Consider the following 26,213-nt stretch of genomic DNA (forward strand, 5'->3'; position numbering starts at 1 on the left):
TGACGCCAGGGTCCTGATACCCAGGATGGATTTGTTTCAGGTGGAAGTCGATTCTGAGCTGGAACAACCAGTGCTCCCTACAGAGTGGGTTGGGCAGTGGCCTCTCATTGTAGGGGCTGGAGGTGGCTGTACTCCCTGGCCTCTGGGTTCCCAAATCCTCCAGTCCAGCCGTGATGCCTTAAAGGGAAGACTTTTGGAGTCTGTGAGCAGTGTCAGGGAGCCCTTGGGGCTCCAGGGAGTAAAAAGCTTCTGACTGAGTCATGTCAGAAGAACCAGCGATTTGGAATTGGGAGGCCTGACACAGAGAAGATACTGGGGTTAATGTGTAGAAACCTTTGGTTAGGAGGCATGAGTCCTGCCCTTTACATTTGAAAGCTATGGATTTATTTTTTTTGAGTGTCTTCCTGGAGCAGAGACCACTGGGCCCAAAAAAGAAAACCACTGAAACCAGATGGTACAGGGCTAACCCTGGGGCTAAAGGTACTGATTTGCTTTTAGGCCCTGACTACTCCTCAAGGAGCAGTGAATATTTTTGGCAAAAAGCCTGAGAAAGAGTCCTTGGAAACCAGAAAGAGAATTGCTTTCAGCTGACTGGGAGACTAGAGGTTGGCTGAGGTCCTAGAGCCAGGGACCCCAGAAGATGATGCTTGTTTATGGACAACACTGAGGGTGAAGTCCAGCTGACCCAAAGGGGGTACGGGGGGGGATGGGCATAGGGAGTGCCATGTCCACCCAGCATACCTAACTAAAAGCCCACTTCAGCACAGCTCAAACCCTTTGTTTTGCCCTCTGAGATGACCACCCTGACTCCTCCCCACAAAATTAATGTGTCTTCCACTGGGTTTTTAACAGTTGTACCTCTCTACAAGACTCCTTGTACCTCTCTAGCTTGCTTCACTTTGCCTTACAGTGTAGTTATTTTTTTTTTTACTCCATTGAATTATACATGTTTAAGAGAATAACAATGTTGTAATGACAATGTTGCAGTGCCTGGCAGGATGCTATATATAAATAGCAGTATCTGAATAAATGTTTGAATGAATGAATGAATGAGAACCAGGTGAGAAAGTGTGTGTGTGTGTGTTTAGAAGGTGTTTACTCTTGAGAGAAAGAAAGAAAAAGATGAGAGAAAAGGTGGGATGGGAAGAAAAGAACCCAGGACAAGAGTAAATAAATAATTATAGCCAGGCGCGGTGGCTCACACCTGTAATCCCAGCACTTTGGGAGACCGAGACAGGTGGATCACCTGAGGTCGGGAGTTCGAGACCAGCCTGACCAACATGGAGAAACCCCATCTCTACTAAAAATATAAAATTAGCCAGGCATGGTGCTGCATGCCTGTAATCCCAGCTACTTGGGAGGCTGAGGCAGGAGAATTGCTTGAACCCGGGAGGCGGAGGTTGCAGTGAGCTGAGATGGCACCATTGCACTCCATCCTGGGCAATAAGAGTGAAACTCTGTTTCAAAATAAATAAATAATTATAATAATTAATAATAAATATGGTGTTTACCATGTACTGGGTATATCAATGAAATGTTTTCATGTGTAGGACCTAATTTAATATTCACAACAATTGTACAAGGTTAGTATAATGGTTGTCCTTATTTTATAGATGATGAACTCAAGTCTCAGAAAAGAAGGTAGCTTGCCCAAGTCACATGGCCTGTAAGTAGCAATACCAGGACCAAATACAGGTCTATTGGCCTCAAAGGCCCAAGCTCTTCACTGTTAAATCATACTTCTATTCAGCCTCCTCTTGTTCTGTTTTCCCATAGCCCCTGTGCTTGCTTGCTTGCTCTTTCTTTCTTTCTTTCTTTTTTGAGATAGGGTCTTGCACTGTTGCCCAGGCTGGAGTACAGTAGCATGATCACAGCTCACTGCAGCCTCAACCTTCTGGCCTCAAGCAATCCTCCCACCTCAACCCTGAGTAGCTGGGACAACAGATGCTCACCACCACATCAGGCTAATTTTTTTTTTTTTTTTGGAGAGATGGGGGGCTCTCATTATGTTGCCCAGCCTGTTCTTGAACTCCTGGACTCAAGCAATCCTCCTGCCTTGGGCTCCCAAAGTGCTGGGATTACAGGCATGAGCCACTGCACCTGGCCTGATTTTGTATCTTTAGTGATATCTCTTGCTCTTAGAACAATGCCTGATATATAATAGGCACTCAATAAATCACTCAATAAATATATACCTACGGTCTGACCAATAAATTGGCTACTGACTCTTAAAATGACAACCCCCAGGTTTCCCTAAAGTCTTCTTCCACTCTTCCTATCAAGTCTGCCAGACTTCCTTCTGTCCTTCAGTCCCCCCAGTGGACACCATTCCCCTCTTCAGCCTTAACCTAAAGTTGGACTAGTGGACATTAAATGGCACGGCCAAGTTTTAGTCCCAGACGATCCCTGGACTCAGCAAATGCTGATCAAGTGACTGTCTCTCTCTGGCTTAGGATGGAAAGACGCCAGGAAAGATCGAAGCATCTACCCTGATGGGTTACACCAGGGCTTCTAGAAGGGATTTTGTGGCAGGAGGGAGGCGGGCAGGGGATTGAATGTCTCTGTGACTTGTGCAGGGCAGCATGATGGATGAGCAGTGGAAAGCCCTTCTATGAAACATGCCAGACCTGTTGCAATCGTATCTCTCCCAACGGCCCTGAATTATGTTTCCCTGAAGACATACTAAATCGTGCTCTGGATTTATATGTGGGTGGTGACCTGCCTCTGTGCTCCCAAAGGAGGTCTGTCTACAGATGCCCAGCAGAGGAAGAAACAGATGACAACAGGGGGAGGTTTGAACCCTCTTCCCAAGAGCCTTGGAACTTCATGGAAAGTGACAGCCCTTTAAGAGTTTCCTGACTTCTGCAGATCCTTCTCTCTTTCCCAAACAGCCTGCCAGTTTTCAGTTTTGGTATACAGTAAGGATTTATTCTCTCTCTCTCTCCCCACCCCCCTCCTGCCTAGCTATCTCTATCTCTAAGTTTGTCTTTCTGGCTCCTGTCTCTCTCTTAAGAAGTGGCCAGAGGAGCCTGGAGCCTCTGATGCTCAGCCTTCAGGTCCTCCTTGGCAGAACCTGGGTAGAAAGAAAATAGGTAGGCAGGGGGTTAGGAGCAACAGCTCCTCATCTCGAATCTAGCCTTTCCTGGAGCTGTATACACACCTGGGAGCCCCCCAGCACATTACCAAATACTGTAGAAGGAAGTCCATGAACCACACATTGACCACAGTGATCCGTCCACCCGGTGATGGAGTCGTAAAATACGCTCTTGAACGTGCCGCGGGCTGGCCAGTTCACCGGCCCTCATGGCCTCGTCCCTGCTTGTCTGGCTCTCCGTGGCTGTGATCTGCTTCTGCCAGCCTACGCATTTTTGTATCTTTTTCTCATTGCGTGGCCCCTTGTCTTTAAAAGGCTAAACTGCTCTGTACTAAATTTGGTCACGCAGCGCTCCAAGATTCCCTGGAATGTCCTCAAGTTTCAAACAGCTCTGACAGCGAGGTAGGCCCGCCCCCAGCTTGGGGATTGGCTTCTCCTCTCCGGGCCCGGCAGTTGTCGGGTCTTATTGGCCGCTGATTAGACCTGCCGGGGTCCACTAGCCCTGGGCTGCAGGGAGGCTGCTGCGTCCAGTGAACACTTCAGCACCTGTAGCACAGAAGGGCCAAGGAGCTGCAGTCCTCGACCAGCAGGAGGTTTGCTCCTCAGCCCACTCGCTGCATCCAGATCAGCTCACCCCTCTCCCTTCCCTGCCCACCAGGACTCTGATAGCCCCTGGCAGCCACAGCCCATTTTGCCAAGATGTCTAGGGTAGCCAAATATCGCCGGCAGGTGAGTGAAGACCCCGACATAGACAGCCTGCTGGAGACCCTGTCTCCCGAGGAGATGGAGGAGCTGGAGAAGGAGCTGGACGTGGTGGACCCAGACGGGAGTGTTCCCGTGGGGCTGCGGCAGAGAAACCAGACGGAGAAACAGTCCACGGGTGTGTACAACCGGGAGGCCATGCTCAACTTCTGTGAAAAGGAGACCAAGAAACTTATGCAGAGGGAGATGTCCATGGATGTGAGTGAGCACAGCCCTGGAGGGGAGGAGGGAGACAGGGGAGGGCTGGAGACCCTGGCTTCATGATTAGGATGCTTCCTTCCTTAGAAGAAACGTTCTTGTTGGCAAAGGATTTTAATGCTTCAGAACTGATGATTATCCACTGAACTAGCGGTGCGAATCTCTTACTCCTAATTTCTGTTTTATAAGCAGAAGTTGGATATGTTGGAGGAACACAACATCCCACAAAATCAAATAGAGCTACTAGCAGAATGGGAGCTGGAAGGTGTCCTTGAAGAGTCCATTGTCAAGTTGACTCTATCCTGGTCCCACTACCTTTGTTTTTCCCCACACTCATTCCATCCTATTGTGAGGAGGGGTAAAAAGATAGAATGATACTTTATGTCTCCTGTCAGCCACCCAAAAAGAAAAAGCTAAGCCATTTTTTTGTGGGAGAAAAACTCATTTTCAATTCCCAACCCTGTGGGCATCTCACGGCACATGGATCATTTCAGGAGGCTTGGGGGTAAATGAGTTTCCCAAAGCAAAGGGAGACAGGGACCAGGAGTCTGTGGGCTGGGAAATGTGGCTTAAAGACCTGATAGCTTCAAATTTATTCCCAGGGAAGATGTTTTTTGTTGTGGTTAGTTGGTTTTTGGTTTGGTTTTGTTTTTGCACTCTCCAGAGGAGCCTCTGGAGGGAGCATGCCCTCTTTTTGGTAATTAACCCTTTTACCAGCTAGCGAGGCCGCTTTGCTAGGGGATGAAGATATTCACAGAGGAGGGAAAAGGGGTGACGGTTTTGGAAGCATCTGCCCACACCTACAATGGGCTTAAGCACAACTTGCTTTCTGTTTTCCTGAGTTGGCATGGAGGAATTTTTTTTTTTGTCACTGTTGCATTTGTATGTGAGTTTTCTTTGGGCAAACTAGCCTCTGATGGAGTATGACTTTGTGGGATACCTTTGTCCATGGGAAAGAGTGTTGCATAGGAAAATTGTTCAAGTCTTTGTTCTAGTTCTCTTATTCAGCCACATCTCTTGTACATTATCCATTACTTGTGAATTCTTGCAAGAAAAAGATCAGTCTCAATTCTTGCTTTTTGTTTTACTTCTATGGAAACTGAGGCACAGAGCTTCAAATGACACGCACATTCTCACAGAGGAACTGAGAATGGGAACATTATCATCTAAAATGCCTGCAGAATGACTGGATGGGTATGAAATTGTGTTGACTGCTAGTCACAGAGCATATTGGTGGACACAGCCTGACCTTTAGTGTAGCAATGGGAAAGAAGGGAGGAGGAGGGAAGGGGGTGAGGCAAAGAGGAGCTGGAACTCTGTCTCTGTCCCTACCACCCCCACTTCACCACCTATGTTTAAGCCTTTGCCAAGAAGAGGGAGAAGGAGAGAGGAGGGAGGGAAGCCAGGAGGCTCAGGAATGTATTGTCCTGTATGCACAGTGGTTGCCCCGGATGCAGCTATGATAATGATGAATAAAACCAAAACATTTACAGAAAAAGTGGTAGCACTTACTGTGAGGGCCCGGTACCCCAACACAGCTATCAGGAATCATACAGAAAGAAATGAAATGCAGCCAAAGGCTTTGGCACCCTTGGAAATCGTTGACTCTGCTCTTCCCTGCTCCCAGTCGCAGGCTCTGGGCCCATGACTACCTTGTGTCCAGTAGTTTCCGGTGCTCAGAAAGGTACTCCCGAGGCTGAAGTCAAACAAAGCAGTCTAATCACAAGCAAGAGTGTGAAGGATTCTCCTGTTCCTGGAAATTTCACTATCATAGACTTTTTCTTCAGCCAGTTAATACTGTGACAAGTGTCTCCTCCCCTGCCTCACCTCTCTCACCCCTGCCAGGCCCACACTTGGTTCTGCGGACAGAGCCCGAGTCAAGGAGTAGAAGTGGTGTGTGTGTTTGTGTGTACATCCTTGATGTAAGGAGATGACTTTAGGTCTGGTTTTCCCTTGTGGATGTAGGCTGTTCTGATCCCCTCACTCTTCCTCACCCTGTCCGAGGACGTACATTGGCATAATGGCTGGCTGGAGTTCAGGGTGCATGCTGAGCCTGGGCAGAAGTCATCTCTGTAAATCTGGGTGAGAATGAACCCTAGAAGGTGGCTTCTTTGGCACCATTAACAAAATAGTGAGTGTGTGGCCAAGAACTTGGATTTAAGTATTAGAAAAACCTGGTTTGAGTAACGGTGTCTCTGTGTAAGTCACAAGTTACCTAATCTAAGTCTCAGTTTCATCACCTACAAAATACGGATAGTAGTACCCATCTCACAGGGTTGTGAACACTAAAAGGGGTGCTGTGGTAGAGCACTTAGCACAGAGCTTGGCGTGTCATAAACACTCAGTCAAGGCCAGCTATGAAATTATTACTTCATTTGAGTCAAGGAACCCACAAACTGGTGAAGGGGGCCAAAAGCAAATTTCTACTCCTGCCCAGCCCCTCTCTTCCCTCAGTCTCCTGAGGGCTGTGCAAGCCTCACCTATCAGTTTAATGAGTGGCCCGAGTAAACAAGCAACCCCTGGGTGCTCAGGGTGGGGACCACCAACACCACAGGCACAGCACAGTGCTGGGGGCAGGTGGACTCCAGCCTGCTGGCCTGGCTGTAGCCCTCACTGACGGTGGCCTTCACTCCATGTGAGGAACTAAAAAGTGGTCGAAACACAGAATAAAGCAAGATGAGCATTTACTAAGAAACTTCTACATGCCGAGCACGTTCACCTTTTCTTTAAGCCTCACGATTCTTGGGAGATGGATATTTTTATTCCTATTATCTTAGAGAGGTTGAATAACCTTCCCAAAGTCACACAGCTAATTAGTTGAGATCAGTGCTTCTTCCTCTCTGCCATACTAGGGTGCAAAAAAGACAGTAATGTCAGTCCCTGCCCTGAAGAATTTGTAATCTAATTAGATTCTATGAAAAACACACATGTATAGAACCATCAGAGAGTGTTACAGAGCAGAGACCACAAATTCTTATATTGGCTGATATAATAGTCTTCTGTCAAATGTTCATCTCCCCACCCCCATGAGTAGGAACATACCTATTGAAACTAAGTGTGGATTAGGGAAAGTAAATCCTGACTAGATACTGGATGCTGTTAAGGAATTTCTGTTAATTTCTTTTAGGTGTGATAATGGTGTTGCAGATATACTTTTTAAAGGATTCTTCTCTTTTAGACATAAATACATAAATATTTATGGGAAAAATTTTTGGCTTTGGGAATTAGCCTTAAAATAATCTGAGTGGGGGTATAGATGAAACAAGATTGGCCACCAGTTGACAATTGTTGCAGCTGGGTGATGGGTCTACATGGGTGTTCATTATATTATTTTTTCTACTTTTGTATGTATGTTTAAAAATTTTCATAATAAAATTAAAAAAAAAAAAAAAAGAAAGAAAGAAACCAACATCGGGAGGTCGGCCTTAAGACAGTCTTAAGGTCTGTCTTTTCCGCAGAAGGAGAGCCCCAAGATGCATACTCTGGCTATTGTGCAAAGTGAGTCTAGGCTGCGAGAGGGCCCTTGGCCTGCTTCTCCCTCCAGGGGCTCCCTCCATGGGATGGGATATTCCAGAGATCCTCCTGATTGTTTACCATCTTTTTCATGAATATTCCACCCATGCCTCTTCCAGGTCAACTCCTATTTGTCCTGCCTGTCTCAGGTACCACTTCCTCCAGGTAGTCTTCCAGGACCCCCAGGCAAGGTCAGGCACCTCGTCTGAGCGCTCCAATACCAGTCTGTACCAAAGCCCTTGGGACATGACTTTTGTACAATCATCTGTTTTCTTGGGCTGTCTCGCTCACCAGCTTGTGGGACTTGGAGGGCAAAATGCAAATGCAGGGCCCAGCACACAGCAGGCCTTCAGCCTCTGCTTGTTGAGTGAATGTTAGCAGGGGGTTGGGGAGGATAGAGGTGGGACTTGGAAGAATTGACCCCAGCTTCTCTCCCTCCCTTTAAAGGGCCAGACCTGTCAGCCAGTGTAGCTCCGCCCTGATCATCCGGGAACTCTCCTTCAGCCCAGGTAGAAGACAAAGCCCCTGGGCAAGCGTGTAGCCAACGGCTCAGTGAAACTCTTGTCCTTGTCTCAGGTTTCAGGAACCGGATCCCAACCGGTCAACTTGTGTGTCCTCTTTCCTTCCCAAGTGGGAAAGAAAATCTCCAGCCTGCCTCCCCCTCCCTTCTCCCTGGTGTTACCAAGGGCTGGGGATTAGCGCCTGTACCCAGCCAGGGGCAGGGGCAGCTGAGCTGGCGGGGGTGGAGGAAAGCTCTCCCTAGAGGTAAACTCGAGAAGCAAATCCGAAGCACCCCACTAATAGCGGCTGCTGGGCCTGAGCCCTCCTGACCTTTCCCTCCCACTGCCTGCACAGCCTCAGCAGCCCCCTCCCCCATCGGTTCTAGTTCACAGCTCAGTGACCATGGTATCTCTGCAGGGCCGGGAAGGCCCGAGGCCGGCGGCCTAACCCTCAGAATGCCCTTTGCAGAGGGCTGGGACCTATCAGGAGTGCACTGAGCAGCACGGCTCAACGCTTAAGGAGATTAACCCCAACTGGTACACACCCAAAATAGCCCTGGAGGCTAGGGTGGAGAGGGCAGAAGAGGTGATGGGGGCCTGTTGACCCAGGGAGGGAAAAGCAGGCACCAGAGAGGGTTAGACTCTGTTAAAATCTCTCCCTGAAATTTGAAACTGCCTCCATCCAGAGTTTGAAAAAGCAACTGCTTGTTTCTTAAACTAGGTGGTACAATCCACAGGTGTTTGTTTTAAATATTGTTCTTATACGTTTTCTTCTGTATGTATATAATATTTAAAGAATTTTTAGGGTAGGTGGGATGGCTAATACCTGTAATCTCAGCACTTTGGGAGGCTGAGACAGGAGGATCACTTGAGCTCAGGAGCTCGAGACCAGCCTGGGCAACATAGCGAGACCCCATCTCTAAAAAATTAAAAATTAAATTAAAAAAAAGAATTTTACCAGCCTGGCCAACATGGGAAAACCCCATCTCTACTAATAATACAAAAAAAAAAAAAAAAAAAAAATAGCCGGGCACGGTGGCTCACACCTGTAATCCCAGCGCTTTGGGAGGCCGAGGTGGGTGGATCACCTGAGGCTGGGAGTTCAAGACCAGCCTGACCAACATGGAGAAACCCCTTCTGTATTAAAATACAAAATTAGCCAGGCGTAGCGGCACGTCTGTAATCCCAGCTACTACAATTCTCCCCAGCAGGAGAATTGCTTGAACCCGGGAGGCAGAGGTTACAGTGCGCCGAGATCGTGCCATTGCACTCCAGCCTGAGCAACAAGAGCAAAACTCCGTCTCAAAAAAAAAAAAAAAAAAAAAAAAGCCGGGCGTGGTGGTGCATGCCTGTAGTCCAGCTACTTGGGAGGCTGAGGCAGGAGAATCATTTGAACCCGGGAGGAGGAGGTTGCAGTGAGCTGAGATCGAGCCACTCCTCTCCAGTCTGGCTGACAGAGCAAGACTCCGTCTCAAAAAAAAAAAAAAAAAAAGGAATTTTGAGCAAGTGAGGCATTAGTGCCTGCTCCCACCCTCAGTGCTGCCCTCTGAGTGCCTGCCTTCTCCTTACTGGGACAATAGTTATAAGAGCTTGGCTGGGCCAGGTACGGTGGCTCACGCCTGTAATCCCAGTGCTTTGGGAGGCCGAGGCAGGCAGATCACAAGATCAAGAGATCGAGACCAGCCTGACCAACATGGTAAAACCCCATCTCTACTAAAAATACAAAAATTAACTGGGTGTGGTGGCGCATGCCTGTAGTCCCAGCTGCTCGGGAGGCTGATTCAGGAGAATCCCTTGAACCCAGGAGGTGGAGGTTGCAGTGAGCCGAGATTGTGCCACTGTACTCCAGCCTGGCAACAGAGCAAGACTCCATCTCAAAAAAAAAAAAAAAAAAAAAGAGCTTGGCTGGATGCAAAATGCAAGAGGGAGGCAAGACAGATGGACAGGACCAAGGAGCACTTGTAAAATAAGATGGCTCACCAGTGAGAGCGGGATATAGATGGTTAAGAAGTGGGATCTGAGTCCCACTAACCAAGGGGAGGTTGCTCCCAGCATCAAAGAAGGCTGGAGGCTTCAGGGATTCTGGGAGCTTCATGGTCCCCAGGCTGGGACAAGAAGGTGAGGACAAAGCCCCGGTCTTATCTGTCTATCCTCCTTCAGTCTCTCTTTCTCTCCCCCAGGAGACTTTAGAGTATCTTTGTCAGACTGTGTCAGCATATCTACAGCTGGGCCCAGAGTGTGCAGAGCCTGAATGAAGCACACCAAGAGATAGGCAGTCTACACACATGTGTATAAACACACACACACACACACGCACACACACCAGGAACAGAGGAACAACACACAGCACCATGCATGGGGGACAGGAGAGGCGACGCTGATATTTACATGCCTGCCAAGTTGGATAAACAGGAATATCCTGAGCCGTGGAACGCAGGCCTTTCCAGATCAGGCCCTTCCTTATTTATTGGACCACTTTTGTATAACCAGCAAAAGAGCAGTGGTCTCCATTCGGTTCATCAGTTCTCCCAATGGCTTGTTAGTGTCTGGGCAGTGTGGTGAGACAGAAAGCCCATGGGTGTCTGGAATCAGATAGGTCCAGATTTGAATTCTGCTCCTGCCCCTTACTGATCCAGTGACTTGGAATAAGTTACCCAAGGAAGAAAGAACATTAACTTGATTGAGTGCCTTCTGGAGCCAAAGGCTTTATCGATGCTATCTCATTAACATAACTTCTTGAGGCCCAATTACTTTACCTGTCAAGTGGGGATGATAAAATCACCCTTGAAGGGTTATAGTGAAGATTAAATAGGATGAGGCGTTGAAAGTGTTTGGCACATCATGAGAGACCTTCTTTCCTCACTCTAAATTCTTCAGAGTTTGTACCTGTATATCTGCCAAATCAACATTACTTTATCTCTCAAGAAATTAAAAAAAAAAAACCATCAGTGAGTGTGAAGGAATGATGAAGAGAGAGGGGAAGGGGAGGAAGGAAAGCAGGGAGGAAGGGCTTATGTAATTACTCGCTGCCTGGCCCCAGTCGCCTGATTTCTTTGAGCCTCTGCCTAATTTATTTTATGTCACAGGCTCAGGGGCCCAAACTGAGTTGCTGGGTTGGAAAAAGACAGAGTGAAAGGAGATTAGGAGAAGATTTTGAGGTGGATTCTCCTTGTCTGCAGGCTTCCACCCCAGCACAAGCTCAGAAAAGCCAAGGCTGCTTTGGGAGAACTTGGCTTCAGCTGTCCCTGGGGCCTACTGCAGAAAGAACAAGCCGGGTTGTCGGGATGCTGTTTACAAACAGCTAGGAATAGAAGCACCTCTTGTTCCCACACCCCTCCACCACCCTTTCATGGACAGCCCACAGGCTCCTTCTGATTGTTACTTCAATAGGCCTTCCTTTGAGATGAAGTCAGCAGGGCTGGCAGGACCCCTGTCCCCAAGACTGGCAGGTGAAAGGTGCTACATCCTCAGGCAGAAATTCCTAGCAAAGCTCTGAGTGCAGACTATATGAGTCTAGTGGTTAGAATAGTCTTGTCAGGGGCCAGCTAGACCTGGGTGCAGATCCAGCTCTGCTGGTTGCTGGCTGTATGACCCAAACAAGTGACTTCAGCTCTTGGAGCCTGAGTTTCCTCACCTATAAAATGGAAATTATGGCCAGGCGCGGTGTCTCATGCCTGTAATCCCAGCACTTTGGGAGGCCGAGGCGGGCAGATCACCTGAGGTGGGGAGTTTGAGACCAGCCTGACCACCATAGAGAAACCCCGTCTCTACTAAAAATACAAAATTAGCCAGGCATGGTGGCACGTGCCTGTAATCCCAGCTACTCGGGAGGCTGAGGCAGGAGAATTGCTTGAACCCAGGAGGCAGAGGTTGTGGTGAGCCGAGATGGCGCCATTGCACTCCAGCCTCGGCAACAAGAGCGAAACTCCGTCTCAAAAAGAAAAAAAAAAAAAAAAAAGAAATTACAATGCTTAGTCATAGGATAGTTATGAGGTTTCAGCAAAATAATCCACATAAAGCACTAAGCAGAGTGCTGGGTTGGAAACCTAGTAGTAAAGGCCCATGAACATTAGTTTCCTCACTTCTCTTCACTCCTATCTGCTCCTCCCATTCCCATTCTCTTCATTCTTTTTATACACAGAATTCATGAATCATGCTTTATGTTTACAAGGAGGGAGGAGGACTCCATTAAATCATTAATTTGCCAGCTCTTTAATGAGTTCCTATTATGTACTTTCTAAATGCCAGGATCGAGTAGTGAACAAGAGAGACAAGGTTCTTTCCCTCATAGAGGTTACAGTCTATGTTTGTTTGTTTGTTTTTGAGACAGGGTCTCACTCTGTTCCCCAAGATGGAGTGCAGTAGCATGATCTTGGCTCACTGCAACTTCCATCTCATGGGCTCAAGCGATCCTCCTGCCTCAGCCTCCAGAGTAGCTGGGACTACAGTTGTGCACCACCATTCCCAGCTAATTTTTTTGTATTTTTAGTAGAGATGGGGTTTCACCATGTTGCCCAGGCTGGTTTCGAACTCCTGGGCTCAAATGATCTGCCCACCTCGATCTCCCAAAGTGCTGAAATTACAGGCATGAGCCACTGTGTGTGTTTTTTTGTTTGTTTGTTTGTTTGTTTGTTTGAGACAGGATCTTACTCTGTTGCCCAGGCTAGAGTAGAGTGGTGCAATCTCAGCTCACTGCAGCTTCAAACTCCTGAGCTCAAGGGATCCTCCTGCCTCAGCCTCCCAAGTAGTTAGGACTACAGGTGTGTCCCACCATGCCCAGATAATTTTTAAATTATTTGTAGATACTGGGGTCTCCCTATGTTGCCAAGGCTGGTCTTGAACTCCTGGGCTCAAGTGATCCTCCTGCCTTGGCCTCCCAAGTGCTGGGATACAGGCATGAGCCACCACACCTGGCCAAGGTTGCATTCTAATGGGTGAGACAGACAATATATATATTTCCATATGCAGATCATATGTAGCATGTGTACACATAACATGTAACATATGACATATATCTTCTAAAAAAGAGTAATGCCATTTAAGGGAAGAGTATATGACATATCAATGGGAGACCACTTCCGACAAAGTAGTCAGGGTCTTCACCACCAAAAGAGGTGACATGTGAGCAGATTCTTTTTTTTTGAGACGGAGTCTCACTCTGTTGCCCAGTCTGGAATGCAGTGGCGCAATCTTGGCTCACTGCAACCTCTGCCTCTCAGATTTAAGCGATTCTCCTGCCTCAGCCTCCCGAGTAGCTGGGATTACAGGTGCCTGCCACCACACCCAGCTAATTTTTTTGTATTTTTCAGTAGAGAGGGGGTTTCACCATGTTGGCCAGGCTGATCTCGAACTCCTGACTTTGAGTGATCCACCTGCCTCGGTCTCCCAAAGTGTTGGGATTACAGGTGTGAGCCACCACAACTGGCCCATTTGAGCAGATTCTAAATGGACCGAACGAACTAGCCTTGGGAAGATGTGGGGAAAAGTTTTCCAAGCAGAGGGAACATCAAAGACACAGGCCCTGTGGTGGGGGCAGGGTTAGCGTGTCAGAGGAAAAGCCAGGCCCCAAAACTAGAGCAGGAGGAGTGGGGAAGGAGGCTGGAGGAGACGAGGCCTTGGAAGTAAGCAGGGTTCCGATCATGTGGGGACTTTTAGGGCAGCAGAGTTTGACTTTTTATTCTAAATGCCATGAGAAGTCATTGGAGTGTTTTGAGTCGGGGAGAGATGTGATCTAATTTATGCCTTTAAAAGGCTCATTCTTCCAGCTTTCAGATAAACAGACTGTAGGAGGGCAAGAGTGCAGAAATGAGACCAGTTAGAAGGGTGTTTCTGTTGCTCAGGTGAGAGCTCAAAGATGGTTTGATGAGAAATGGAAACTGGCTGATGCATTAGGGGAGAGAGAAGAGTCGGGGTGATCAGTACTGCCTAAGCTATTGGGTGAATTTGATGTCCTTTTTTTTTTTTTCAGACAAGGTCTGGAGTGCAATGGTGTGATCTCGGCTCACTGCAGCCTCCGCCTCCTGGGTTCAAGCGATTCTCCTGCCTCAGCCTCCTGAGTAGCTGGGATTACAGGCAGCCGCCACCACGCCCGGCTAATTTTTTGTATTTTCAGTAGCGACAGGGGTTTCACCATGTTGGCCAGGATGGTCTTGCACTCCTGACCTCAGGCAATCTGCCCAACTCGGCCTCCCAAAGTCCTAGGATTGGCCAGGTGTGGTGGCTCATGCCTGTAATCCCAGCACTTTGGGAGGCCGAGGCAGGCAGATCGCCTGAGGTCAGGAGTTCAAGACCAGCCTGGCCAACATGGCGAAACCCAGTCTCTACTAAAAATACAAAAATTAGCCGGGCGTGGTGGCAGGCGCCTGTAATCCCAGGTACTCGGGAGGCTGAGACAGGAGAATCGCTTGAACCCAGGAGGCAGAGGTTGCAGTGAGCCAAGATCATGCCACTGCACTCCAGCCTGGGTGACAGAGCGAGACAGTCAAAAATAAATAAATAAATAAATAAAACTAAAGTGCTGGGATTACAGGTGTACAGGTGTGAACTACCATGACTGGCCAAATTTGATGTCCTTTACTGCCATGGGAAACAGCAGAGGAGGAGTGGTTTTGGGAGGTGAAGAATTCTGATTTGAACAAGTTAAGTTTGTTGTGCTTAGTAGACCCCCAAGGGGAAATGTTGGGTTGACAGGGGTTGTATAAGTCTGGGGCTCAGTGGGAAGAGGGGATGGGAGATTAAATTTGGGATTCATCAGTCTGTGGATAATACTGAAAGCCATGAGCCTAGAAGAGATCACTTAGGGAATAAATGTGAATGGAGGAGAGCAGAGGGCTGAGGCGCCAGCCCTTCGTTATACCCACATTTAGGTGTTGGCAGAGGAGAAGGAGCCAGTGAAGGGACTGAGAGGTAGAGGAAATTCAGAGTGGTTTCACCAAATCAGGTGAGAAAGGACTTCCAGAAGGAAAGAGTACTGCACCACATCCATTCTTGCTGAGAGGTTTAATAAGGTGAGACAGAGAATCAATCACAGTAATTGGTAAGATGGAAGCTGTTGGAACCTTGGCAAGAATGATTTCACTGTGGTGAATAGTGGACTCAAAAGAGAGAATATGGATAAGGATTGGAGATGGAGCATCTAGATAAGTCTCGTTTTTCCTCAGTTTTGTTCTAGTGGGAAGCAGAATAGTAGGGTGGCAGCTGGAGATAAATGTGGAATCAGGGAGGATATTTTTGAAAGACAGGGAATATTATAGCATGGCTGATGGGGATAATTCAGTAGACAGGGAGACTTTGATAACACCAGTAAAGGGGGCAAAAAGGGATAGAATGCAGTTGAGGGGTCACATCTCAGCAGCAGGTAATCACTTATGAGAGAAGGCAGCAGAGATGGGCCAAGATGCAGCCAGGTTGATAAGTGTGGTGACGGGAGGATGAGGTTTGCCTCATACGTGCAATGTGCTGCTCTGGAAGGACAGCACTGGCGGCCATAGACTGGTCTGAAGGGAGGAGAAACCAAGGAGGCTATGACAATAGTCAGAGGTTAAGCCTCAGGTCACAAGAAAAATGCTCAGTGCTCCCTGGATGAGGGCAGAGAAAACATGAAAGTACTTCCGGATATGAAATCTGGCATGAGAATAGTCAGCAGACAACAGCCAGCTGCCAGAGCTGCTTGAAAATCCAGTAGATTTTCACCTCCAGTGCATCGATCTTCTGTCCCTTAAGTCACCCATGCCCAAGGAGAAGGAGGGAGCACACTGGTCCCTTCCCAGCATATGACTGACAGCTGGCGTGTTGGGACAAGAACTGGACTTGCAAGCCAAACCAGGGGGACCTGGGGCTAATTCCCAACTTGACTATTTATCAGCTGGGTGGTCTCAGACAAGCATTTAATATTTCTAAGCTTCACTTTATTTTATTTTTATTCTTTAATGCCTTGTCTATATTTCATTTTTACTTGACAACAATGTTTTTATAACATTTTTATTGGAATATAAAATATTTACAGAAATGTGCACAAAACAAAAGTGTGGAGTTTCATGAATTATCACAAAATGAACAAGAAACTGAACGTTGTCAGCACCACAGTACTGTCCCTGCCCAAGCTTCCTCTCCAAAGATAGCCCCTATCCTGATTTCTAATCCCCTAGGTTAGTCTTGCCATATATATACATATATTTTTATATATATGTTGTATATATATATTATATATCATATATATTATATGATATATAACATATATACACATATAATATATATGTTATATGTATGATACATATATATATAGAGAGAAAGGCTCATGGAGTATGTATTTTTTGTATCTGGCTTCTTTCACTCAACTTTATGTTTGCGACATGCAACCATGTTGTTGTCTGTAGCATTTTTTTTTTTGAGACAGAGTTTTGCTCCTGTTGCCCAGGCTGGAGTGCAATGGCGCGATCTTGGCTCACTGCAACCTCTGCCTTCCGGGTTCAAGCGATTCTCCTGCCTTAGCCTCCAAAGTAGCTGTGATTACAGGCACCCACCACCAAGCCTGGCTAATTTTTGTATTTTTAGTAGAGATGGGGTTTCACCATGTTGGCCAGGCTGGTCCCGAACTCCCGACCTCAGGTGATCCACTCGCCTCAGCCTCCCAAAGTGCTGGGATTACAAGCATGAGCCACCACACCATCTGTAGCATTTTTAAACCTTCATTGCTATGCAGCATTTTACTATGTGAATATATCACAGTTTATTTATTCATTTCACTGTTAATGGACATTTGGGTTGTTTCCAGTCTGGGGCTATTACAAACAATGCTGTTATGAACATTTTTGGACATTTTTAGTGCACTTCTGACTTCATTTCTGTTGGGTATGTACCTAAGAGTGGAATTTCTGGGTCATAGAGAATGCATAGTGAACTTTAATTTCTTCTTCTGTCAATAAGGACGATACCACCTAATTTGAAGATCTCCATAAGGAAAAGATACAAAAATTTGAAGAAGGTTTAAGGTAGTGCTTTCCAAACAGTAGGCACTAAGTTAAGTGACAGTCATCAACATCATTTCTTTTTGCTTTTTCTTTTTGAGACAAGGTCTTTGTCGCCCAGGCCAAAGTGCAGTGGTGCAATCTTGGCTCACTGCAACCTCTGCCTCCTGGGCTCAAGTGATCCTTCCACCTCAGCCTCCCGACTACAGGTGTGTACCACCATACCTGGCTAATTTTTTTATTTTGAGTAGAGACAGGGTTTTGCCATGTTGCCCAGGCTGGTCTTGAATTCCTGGGCTCAAGCGATTCACCAGCCTCAACCTCCCAAAGTGCTGGGATTACAGGCCTGAACCACCACTCCCGGCACATCATTTCTAATGGAGTACATCTTTGAGAGCAACTAGATGCTGTATAACCTTTTCAGCATGTTCTGCCTCCTGTCCTCCTGACCCTCTCTATCGAGATTTGGACACTTCACTAAAGCCCAGGTCAGATCCCTCTACCTCAGGATTCATCTGTTCTAAAGATGATGACTTAGAGGCATATCCCACTTCATGGCCTCTTCTCATTCCTAGCCTTACCTACTCTCAGTATGGACTGACTTCTCTTCCACTCAATTTTCAGGCTTTACTTGTAATTTTCCTCTTTAACTTATATGTTACTATGGTTATTCTGAACATTATCCTCAATTCTCATGCTCAGTCCTCCCCAACCTTCCATCACCCCTAGCCTGAGTGAAAGTAACCATTTAGCAGTTCTATTGTGCATCCAAGCTACTGAACATACCCAGCAGCCTCAAATAGCACTATATTGGTGCCTCTGTGGATTAAAACCCTATAACCTCAGCCAAGCCCTCAAAGCTGCCCAGAAAACATCTAGACTCCTTCTTCTCACTCCTCTGGGACACTATTCTAAAAATTAGTTTTTTTTTTTGATACAGGGTCTGGCCCTGTCACCTGGGTTGGAGTGCAGTGGCATGATTATGGCTCACTGCAACCCTGCCTCCTGAGCTCAAGTGATCATCCCACCTCAGCCTCCCAAAATGCTGGGATTACAGGTGTGTCCCACCGTGCCCAGCCAGCCTTTCTTTACAAACTCTCTTGTCCCATCTCTCTTTTCACCCTCAACAGATGATCTAGCCTCATATTTCGTGGAGACACTTGAAGCCATCAGATGAAAATGTCTTCAAATTCCTCTTCTGTCACCTGAAAACTTGTAAGCATCCATGTATGCAAGCTTTCGCCTTTCTCTCCCTTTTTATATGCAAGCTTTCTCTCCCTTTTTTTTTCTTTTTTTTTTTTTTTGGACAGAGTCTCATTATGTTGCCCAGGCTGGAGTGCAGTGGCACAATCTCAGCTCACTGCAACCTCCTCTGCTTCCAGGGGTCAAGCGATTCTCATGCCTCAGCCTCCTGAGTAGCTGGGATTACAGGCATGCACCGCCACGCCCAGCTAATTTTTGTATTTTTAGTAGAGATGAGGTTTCGCCATGTTGGCCAGGCCGGTCTCGAACTCTTGCCCTCAAGTGAGCCATCTGTCTTGGCCTCCCCAAGTGTTGGAATTACAGGCGTGAGTCACCGAACCCGGCCTTCCCTTTCTCTTTTATCCCATGGAAAGGATATCCCTCTTCTGTCCCAGACTATTACCCAAACCCACTTTTTAGAATCTTTTCTCTCCTGCCTCCACAGGACCTTTGCTCCTTTAAACATCTCTCTCTCTCTCTCTTCAACATTCCCTTTTACTGGCTCTTTCTCCCCAGTTCCCACATTCTCTCCTTTCCTTCTTAGCTAAGCTGTAGGAAATGGCATCTATGCTCACTATCACCCTGGACGTCTCTGCCCCCCCACTGCACAGACATCAGCCTTGATGAGGTATCTGGGGACCTCCTTGTTGCTTTATCTGAGCACACTTTTTAGTCTTTATTCTATTTGTTTACTTTGTGGAATTTAACCACTCTGTCATTCTTTAAAACACTCATTTCCCTCGGTGTCAATACAGCACATTCTCCTTGTTTTCCTTTCATTTCTCTAGCTGTTCCTTCTTAATCTCCTCTGTGAGCAGCTCATACTCTATTGCCTAAATATTGTTTAGGGCTCTGCCCTTCCTATGCAGTCTTCATAGCTACCTTCATCCAACCTCATGGATTCAGCTATCCCCATATGCTCTCTTTCTATCTCTGGCCTAGATCTCTATTTTGAGTTCTAGATCATTCAGTTGCCTCTTGGACACCTCAAGTGTCTCAAATTCAACTGGTCTGCAAATAAATTAATCATCGTCACCCCACCCCACCCCTAAACCTGCTTTTCCTCCTGTATTCCGCACTTTGGTAAATGGAAGTACCATTTAATCAGACACCTACATCATAACCCTGGGCTGTCCTGCTCCAATCCCTCTCCCAGTGTCTCCAGACTTTCCTAGTGATAGGATCCTGTTGTTTCTGCCTCTATGATCTCTCTGGACTGTGCCCCTCCTCGCAGAGGAGTGTACTGGTTGGGGTGGAACCTGCAGAGGCCAGCCCAGGGCTGGGGAGGTGCAAGGAGAGGAGGGATCCAGTGGGGCCATGGGCTGGGTGGGGTGCCTTGGCAGGAGCCAGGACAAGGCCCTCCTGGCAGAGGAGCACCTAGGCAGGGCCCAGCCCTGCTTCCTGGAGTGGATGTGGCCCAGAGAAGAAGGCTGGGGGATCACCAGCCCCAAGGTCCCGAAGGGCAGGTCAGAGGGAGGGAGGCTGGAGACCTGGGCTGGGGCCTTCCTCCAGGGAAGAAGGCTGGGGTGGGAACATTGGCCTCCCCCAGAATAAAACCACGTTTTCTACCAGAGGAAAAAAAAAACAAAACAAAAAACTTCTATTACTCCCACGCATATCACTTATCAACTAGAAGAACGTCACAGCCTCCTAACTAATCTCCCAACCTCTCTTCTCGTGCCATTGGAATCCATCCTCCCCACAGTTGACCTTCCCTGTGTAAAAGCTTTCAATTACTCAATGTAGCTTCCATGATCAAATTCACACTTCTCAGCATGGCTTAGAAAGCCACTGAAGGTCCAGTGCCTTCCTATTTCTCAAGCTACGAATAGTCTTCTCCTTGACTGTCACCCTACAGTTGTACTTGACCATTGGTTCTCCAGAGTGCCAGGCTTTATCTTGCTTCCTCTGTGCCTTTGAACATATTGTCACCTCCAACTGGGATGCCAGGCCTAGCCAACCCTCATTCCTCTTTCAAGGCTCAACTCAGTTGACGCTCTCTCTAGAAGCTTTCCGGACCCTCCAGCCTGAGTTGTGTGCTCCACCTCTGTGTTCACAAAGCACCACCTGCAAGTTCTGGCGCTTCCTGTTCCATTCGCTTGTAACACATCATTTCAGCATTGTCTGTTTCTGTGCTTTTTCCAAACATCTTAAGGGTGAGGGCTGACTCTTATTCATCTTCATGTCCCCAGCAGTGAACACAGTCCCTGGCTTAATAGATGCCTATTGAATGAATGAAGGATGAGGAATTTACAAAGGCAGTTCTATCATACTTGATTGAGTCTACAAAATTTGTAATTCATTATACCCTTCTGAGACTATTTGAAAATATGATTTTGTATCCAAATTCTCAAATGAAGGAAGATTTGGCAGTGATCCTTTTTTATCCAGTTTTTAAAAATAACCAATTAAATCAGTCTAAAATTTACACTCTGAGGTCTGAATTGTTGGGATAGATCACTGCCATATTTCCCCTTCAATTTAAACTTGTTCCATTTTTTCTTCATTTCCTTGCAATTCTGTCTTCCAGCTCTGTAGTAATCTGAGATTACAGACTAACATATTAAGTCCACTTGCCAGGCATGGTGGCTCATGCCTGTAATCCCAGCACTTTGGGATGCCGAGGCGGGTGAATCACCTGCAGTCAGAAGTTTGAGACCAGCCTGATCTACTAAAAATACAAAAATTAGCTGGGCGTGGTGGTGGACGCCTGTAATCCCAGTTACTTGGGAGGCTGAGGCAGGAGAATCACTTGAACCCAGGAGGCAGAGGTTGCAGTGAGCCAAGATCACGCCATTGTACTCCAGCATGCGCAACAGAGCCAGACTCCATCTCAAAATAAATAAATAAAGTCCACCTGTGATCCCTGGGGCCACAGATAGACCCTAAAGAAAATATTAATAATATTTTTGCAGGCCGGGTGTGGTGGCTCATGCCTGTAATCCCAGCAGTTTGGGAGGCCAAGGTGGGCAGATCACTTGAGGTCAGGAGTTCAAGACAAGCTTGGACAACATGGCAAAACCCTGTCTCTACTAAAAATACAAAAAAATTAGCCAGGCATAGTGGCACACGCCTGTAATCCCAGCTATTCGGGAGGCTGAGGCATGAGAATTGTTTGAACCTGGGAGGCAGAGGTAGCAGTGAGCCGAGCTCACACCACTGCACTCCAGCCTGGGCAACAGAGGGAGACTCTGTCTCAATAATAATAATAATAATAATAATAATAATAATAATAATATTTTTGCTAATAATTTGCTCTATATGCACCCGGATAAGGCCTTTAGCTCCCATCATCTGGATTGTTCCCTAAAATATCTGGAGAAGTTCAGAAGCATTGCCTCTAGATCTAGGAAAAGTAATACAGCTCTCCTAGAGAACTTGCTATAAGCAGATTTCTCTTTGGATCACACACATAAGAGCAGGAGAGGGAGTGGCCCTCTTCACAGCACTCACAGACCCCACCCCTTTGGGAGGCCCAGTGCTTGGGTATGTGGCTATGATGACCTGGAAGGTATCTGGATATACCAATTCTGCAGCTGGGTCGACACAGATTTGCCTTTCTGAAGCCTGAGTAGTGAGGCTGGAGCAAAGGAGGAGCAGAGCTGGGATTAGGTCCTTGTAGGCAACTGATCAGCTTTTCTCAGCCAGGCTTCTGTAAGAGAATTAAGCACTGGAAAAAATGAATTGAGAGACTATATCCTCAATTCCCCCTGTCTTAGTCCATTTTGTGCTGCTATAATAAAATACTACAGACTGTGTGATTTATAATGAAGAGAAGTACATTTTGCTCATGGTTTTGAAGGCTGGGAAGTCCAAGATCAAGGGCCTGTATCTGGTGAGGGCCTTATTGCTGCATTATCCTATCCATGGCAGTAGGCAGAAGGACAAGTGAGGGCCAAAGAGAGCCAGGAAGTTGAAATTGTCCTTTTATAACAAACCCACTTCCATGATAATGGCATTAATCCATTCATGAGAGCAGTGCCCCCATGACCCAAACCCCTTCCATTAGGCCCCACCTCCCAACATCACTGCACTGGGGATTGAGTTTCCAATGCATGAACTTTGGAGGACACATTCCAAACACAGCACTCCCAAAGATTCTAGCTGGTCCCATTCCCAATTCATAGGGAAGAAATTAACTCTACATAATGGATGCCTTAGGGCAATAAGGGCTTAAATTGTCTTCTGAAATTCCAGTTGCCAAGGGCTGACATTGCACCATTTTGCTTACACTGAGTTTCCTCAAGGTGGATCATCTCACCTACCCCAATGGCAGTATCTCTTCCACTTGCTACTTAGTGATAACCCACCTGTCCTATGTCCTCAACTTCACTGAAAAGTATAACAAATTCTTCTTCTTCTTTTTTTTTTTTTTTTTTGTTTGTTTGTTTTTTGAGATGGAGTCTAGCTCTGTCACCAGGCTGGAGTGCAGTGGTGCAATCTTGGCTCACTGCAACCTCTGCCTTCTGGGTTCAAGCGATTCTCCTGCCTCAGCCTCCTGAGTAGCTGGGATTACAGGCACGTGCCACCATACTCAGCTAATTTTTGTGTTTTTAGTAGAGAAAGGGTTTCATCATGTTGGCCAGGATGGTTTGGATCTCTTGACCTCGTGATCTGGCCGCCTCAGCCACCCAAAGTGCTGGGATTACAGGCATGAGCCACCATGCCCAGCCTAATTTTTGTATTTTTAGTAGAGATGGGGTTTCACCATGTTGGCCAGGATGGTCTCAATCTCCTGACCTCGTGATCCTCCCACCTCGGCCTCCCAAAGTGCCAGGATTACAGGCGTGAGCCACCAGGCCCGACCAAGTATGATAATTTTTAAATCACCAAGAAAATGTCTAATAATGATCCCAGAGTACTAAAGACTCAAGTGTTCCAGTGGTCAAAGTTCTTTCAGGTTGGGAGGCTTTTGGTTTTACTTCCAGTCTCTGTAATCTTTGCCTTAAAAGCAGGAGAAGGGGGTGATACAAAGAACACAGACATGATATTTCTAAATTTGTTTTATTTGAAGAAAAGTATGCTTAATGTAATAAGGCTCATTATAGACAATATGCAAAATGCGGAAAAAAAAAAAAGGAAAATGGCCAATAATTCTTTGTCTTATTAGCTAAAGATGTCAGCCATTGTCAATTTTCTTGTTTGTTTTTGAGACAAGGTCTCGCTCTGTTGCCCAGGCTGGGGTGCAGTGGTGCAATCTCAGCTTACTGCTCCCACGTGCCACCACTCCCAGCTAATTTTTTTGTATTTTTTGTAGAGACAGGGTTTTGCCAAATGTCCAGGCTAGTCTCAAACTCCTGGACTCAAGCAATCCACCCTCCTCAGCCTCCCAAAGTGCTGGGATTACAGGTGTGAGCTACGGCTCCCTGCTTCAATTTTTTTTGAGTGTATAATTCTGTATGTATTTTTCTTTTTGTAGTTGAGATCATTTAATGCACAGCCACATATTCACATAAACTGTGTTCCCTACCTTATTTATTTATATTTTTGCTTATCATATTATAATCGCTTTTCCCATGTCACTAAAAATTCTTCCTAAACATTGTTTTCAGTGGATGTCATCATAGTCTATTGTATGGCTGTGTTGAACCATTTGCCTATATTTGGACATTTACATGGCTCCCAATAAATACACTTTCCAAGGCCCTAAACAGATCCCCGGAGCCTCAGCACGGGCTCCTTCTCTTGGCCTTTGGCACCCATCCCCAGAGAGATGGAGTCAGCCAAACAAGACGATAAACAGAACAGTTAACACACTGCTTCCCCAGCTGAGCCTTATGGGCTGATGGGTGAAACAAAGCCCCCAAAAGAGAAAAAAGACTCACTGGGCACTGGAAACAAAGAGACTTATGGTCAGCTCACAGCACAGATACTCCATAGCCCAGAGAAACATGAGGCCACACATGTTATTCTTTTAGAGGATCAAGTTCCTGATATTGGACTATCTGCCAAGCAGAGCAAACCCCCACCTCCCTCTCACTTTGACTCCCTGAGGGGAAATGTGTCGGTTTGTGTGCAGTATAGATAGAGCAGATATGCCTGGTTTTTCTTCGTTTGGGGAGGAAAAAAATGTTACTACCTAAAAAGAAAATTGGCTGGGTGTGGTGGCTCACTCTTGTAATTCCAACACTTTGGGAGGCTGAGATGGGAGGCCTGCTTGAGCCCAGGAGTTCGAGACCAGCCTGGGCAACACAGGGAGACCCCGCCCCCCAATCTCTCCAAAAGAATTTAAAAATTAGCCAGGTATGGTGGTGCACGCCTGTGGTTCCAGCTACTTGGGAAACTGAGGTGGGAGGATCACTTGAGCCTGGGAGGTTGAGGCTGCAGTAAGCCATGATCACACCACTGCACTCCAGCCTGGGCACAAAGGAAGACCCTGTCTCAAAAAAAATTTTAAAAATTAAAAATAGAAAAGAGAAAGAGATTAAAAAAAAAAAAAACAAAACCAAACCTCTAGCCTTGAAAAATTTCAGGTCTTGGGTGGATGTCAAGAAGAGAAGGTCAACTGGTTCATCCTCCTGCTTCTACAGGGCCCTACCCTAAAAACATTCCACACCAATACCAAACCATAACCAAATGGTCATACAAAGTAATTTTCCCCTTCTGAGAAAAATGGAAAGTGTCTTACTCCCAGAAGCTTGTAGGTAAGTACTTAGTTGCTGTCTTGGAACATCACACAATATGCCCTAGCTCATCCATGCACAATAAAAGCAGAACCTAATGCCTTGGGTCTGAAGATTTATGGGCTTCCACATACGTTATCTCATTTGATCCTTGCTTCAGCCTTATAAGGTAGACAGGGGAGGTAAATTTTAATCTACTTGACAGGTGAAGAATCTGAGGCTTAGAGAGGTCACCAGCTGGTGGCCAAGGAAGATCTTTTTTTTTTTTTTTTGAGATGGAGTTTTGCTCTTGTAGCCCAGGCTGGAGTACAGTGGCACAATCTCAGCTCACTGCAACCTCTGCCTCCTGGGTTCAAGTGATTCTCCTGCCTCAGCCTCACGAGCTGGGCTTACAGGCGGACGCCACCATGCCTGGCTAATTTTTGTATTTTTAGTAGAGACAGGGTTTCACTGTGTTGGCCATGGCTGGCCTTGAACTCCTGACCTCAAATGATCTGCCCGCCTCAGCCTCCCAAAGTGCTGGGACTACAGGTATGAGCCATCATGCTCAGCCGGAAGATCTTGAACTCTTTTCTTTGTCTCTCTCTCTCTTTTTTTTTTTTTCCAGAGATAGGGTCTTGCTCTGTCACACACGCTAGAGTGCAATGGTGCAGTCATAACTCACTGCAGCCTTGAACTCCTGGGTTCATCCTCCCACCTCAGCCTCCCGAGTAGCTAGGACTGCAGGCACATGCCACTATGACTGGCTAATTCTTTCTCTTTCTCTCTCTCTTTCTTTCTTTCTTTTCTTTCTTCTTTCTTTCTTTCTTTATTCTTCTTTCTTTCCTTTCTTTTTTTTCCCCTTCCTTCCTTCCTTCCTTCCTTCCTTCCCTCCCTCCCTCCCTCCCTCTCTCCCTCCCTCCTTCCCTCTCTTTCTTTCTTTTTTTTTTTTTTGAGACGGAGTCTTGCTCTGTCACCCAGGCTGGAGTGCAGTGGTGCGATCTCGGCTTACTGCAAGCTCTGCCTCCTGGGTTCACGCCATTCTCCTGCCTCAGCCTGCCAAGTAGCTGGGACTATAGGCGCCCGCCACCGCGCCCGGCTAATTTTTTTTTTTTTTTTTTTGGTATTTTTAGTAGAGATGGGGTTTCACCGTGTTAGCCAGGATGGTCTTGATCTCCTGACCTCGTGATCAGCCCGCCTTGGCCTCCCAAAGTGCTGGGATTACAGGCGTGAGCCACCATGCCCTGCCTCTCTCTCTCTTTCTTTTCTTTTCTTTTTCTTTTTCTTTCTTTCCTTTTTCTTTTCTTTTCTTTCCTTTCTTTCCTTTTCTTTCTTT

General features: G+C 46.7%; 1 protein-coding gene across 1 annotated transcript in view; it reads left to right on the forward strand.

Annotated features, from left to right (window-relative positions):
- Positions 1 to 3,547: 3,547 nt before the first annotated feature.
- LMOD1 (leiomodin 1) overlaps positions 3,548 to 26,213 on the forward strand; it is a 50,208-nt gene continuing 27,542 nt past the window's right edge. The window contains exon 1 of the mRNA XM_054462166.2: positions 3,548 to 4,054. Within this exon, the coding sequence (XP_054318141.1) occupies positions 3,794 to 4,054 (261 nt within the window). The 5' untranslated portion in view covers positions 3,548 to 3,793. The remainder of the gene's footprint in view (positions 4,055 to 26,213) is intronic.

Source organism: Pongo pygmaeus, chromosome 1, assembly GCF_028885625.2.
Source record: "Pongo pygmaeus isolate AG05252 chromosome 1, NHGRI_mPonPyg2-v2.0_pri, whole genome shotgun sequence".
Lineage (NCBI taxonomy): Eukaryota > Metazoa > Chordata > Mammalia > Primates > Hominidae > Pongo > Pongo pygmaeus.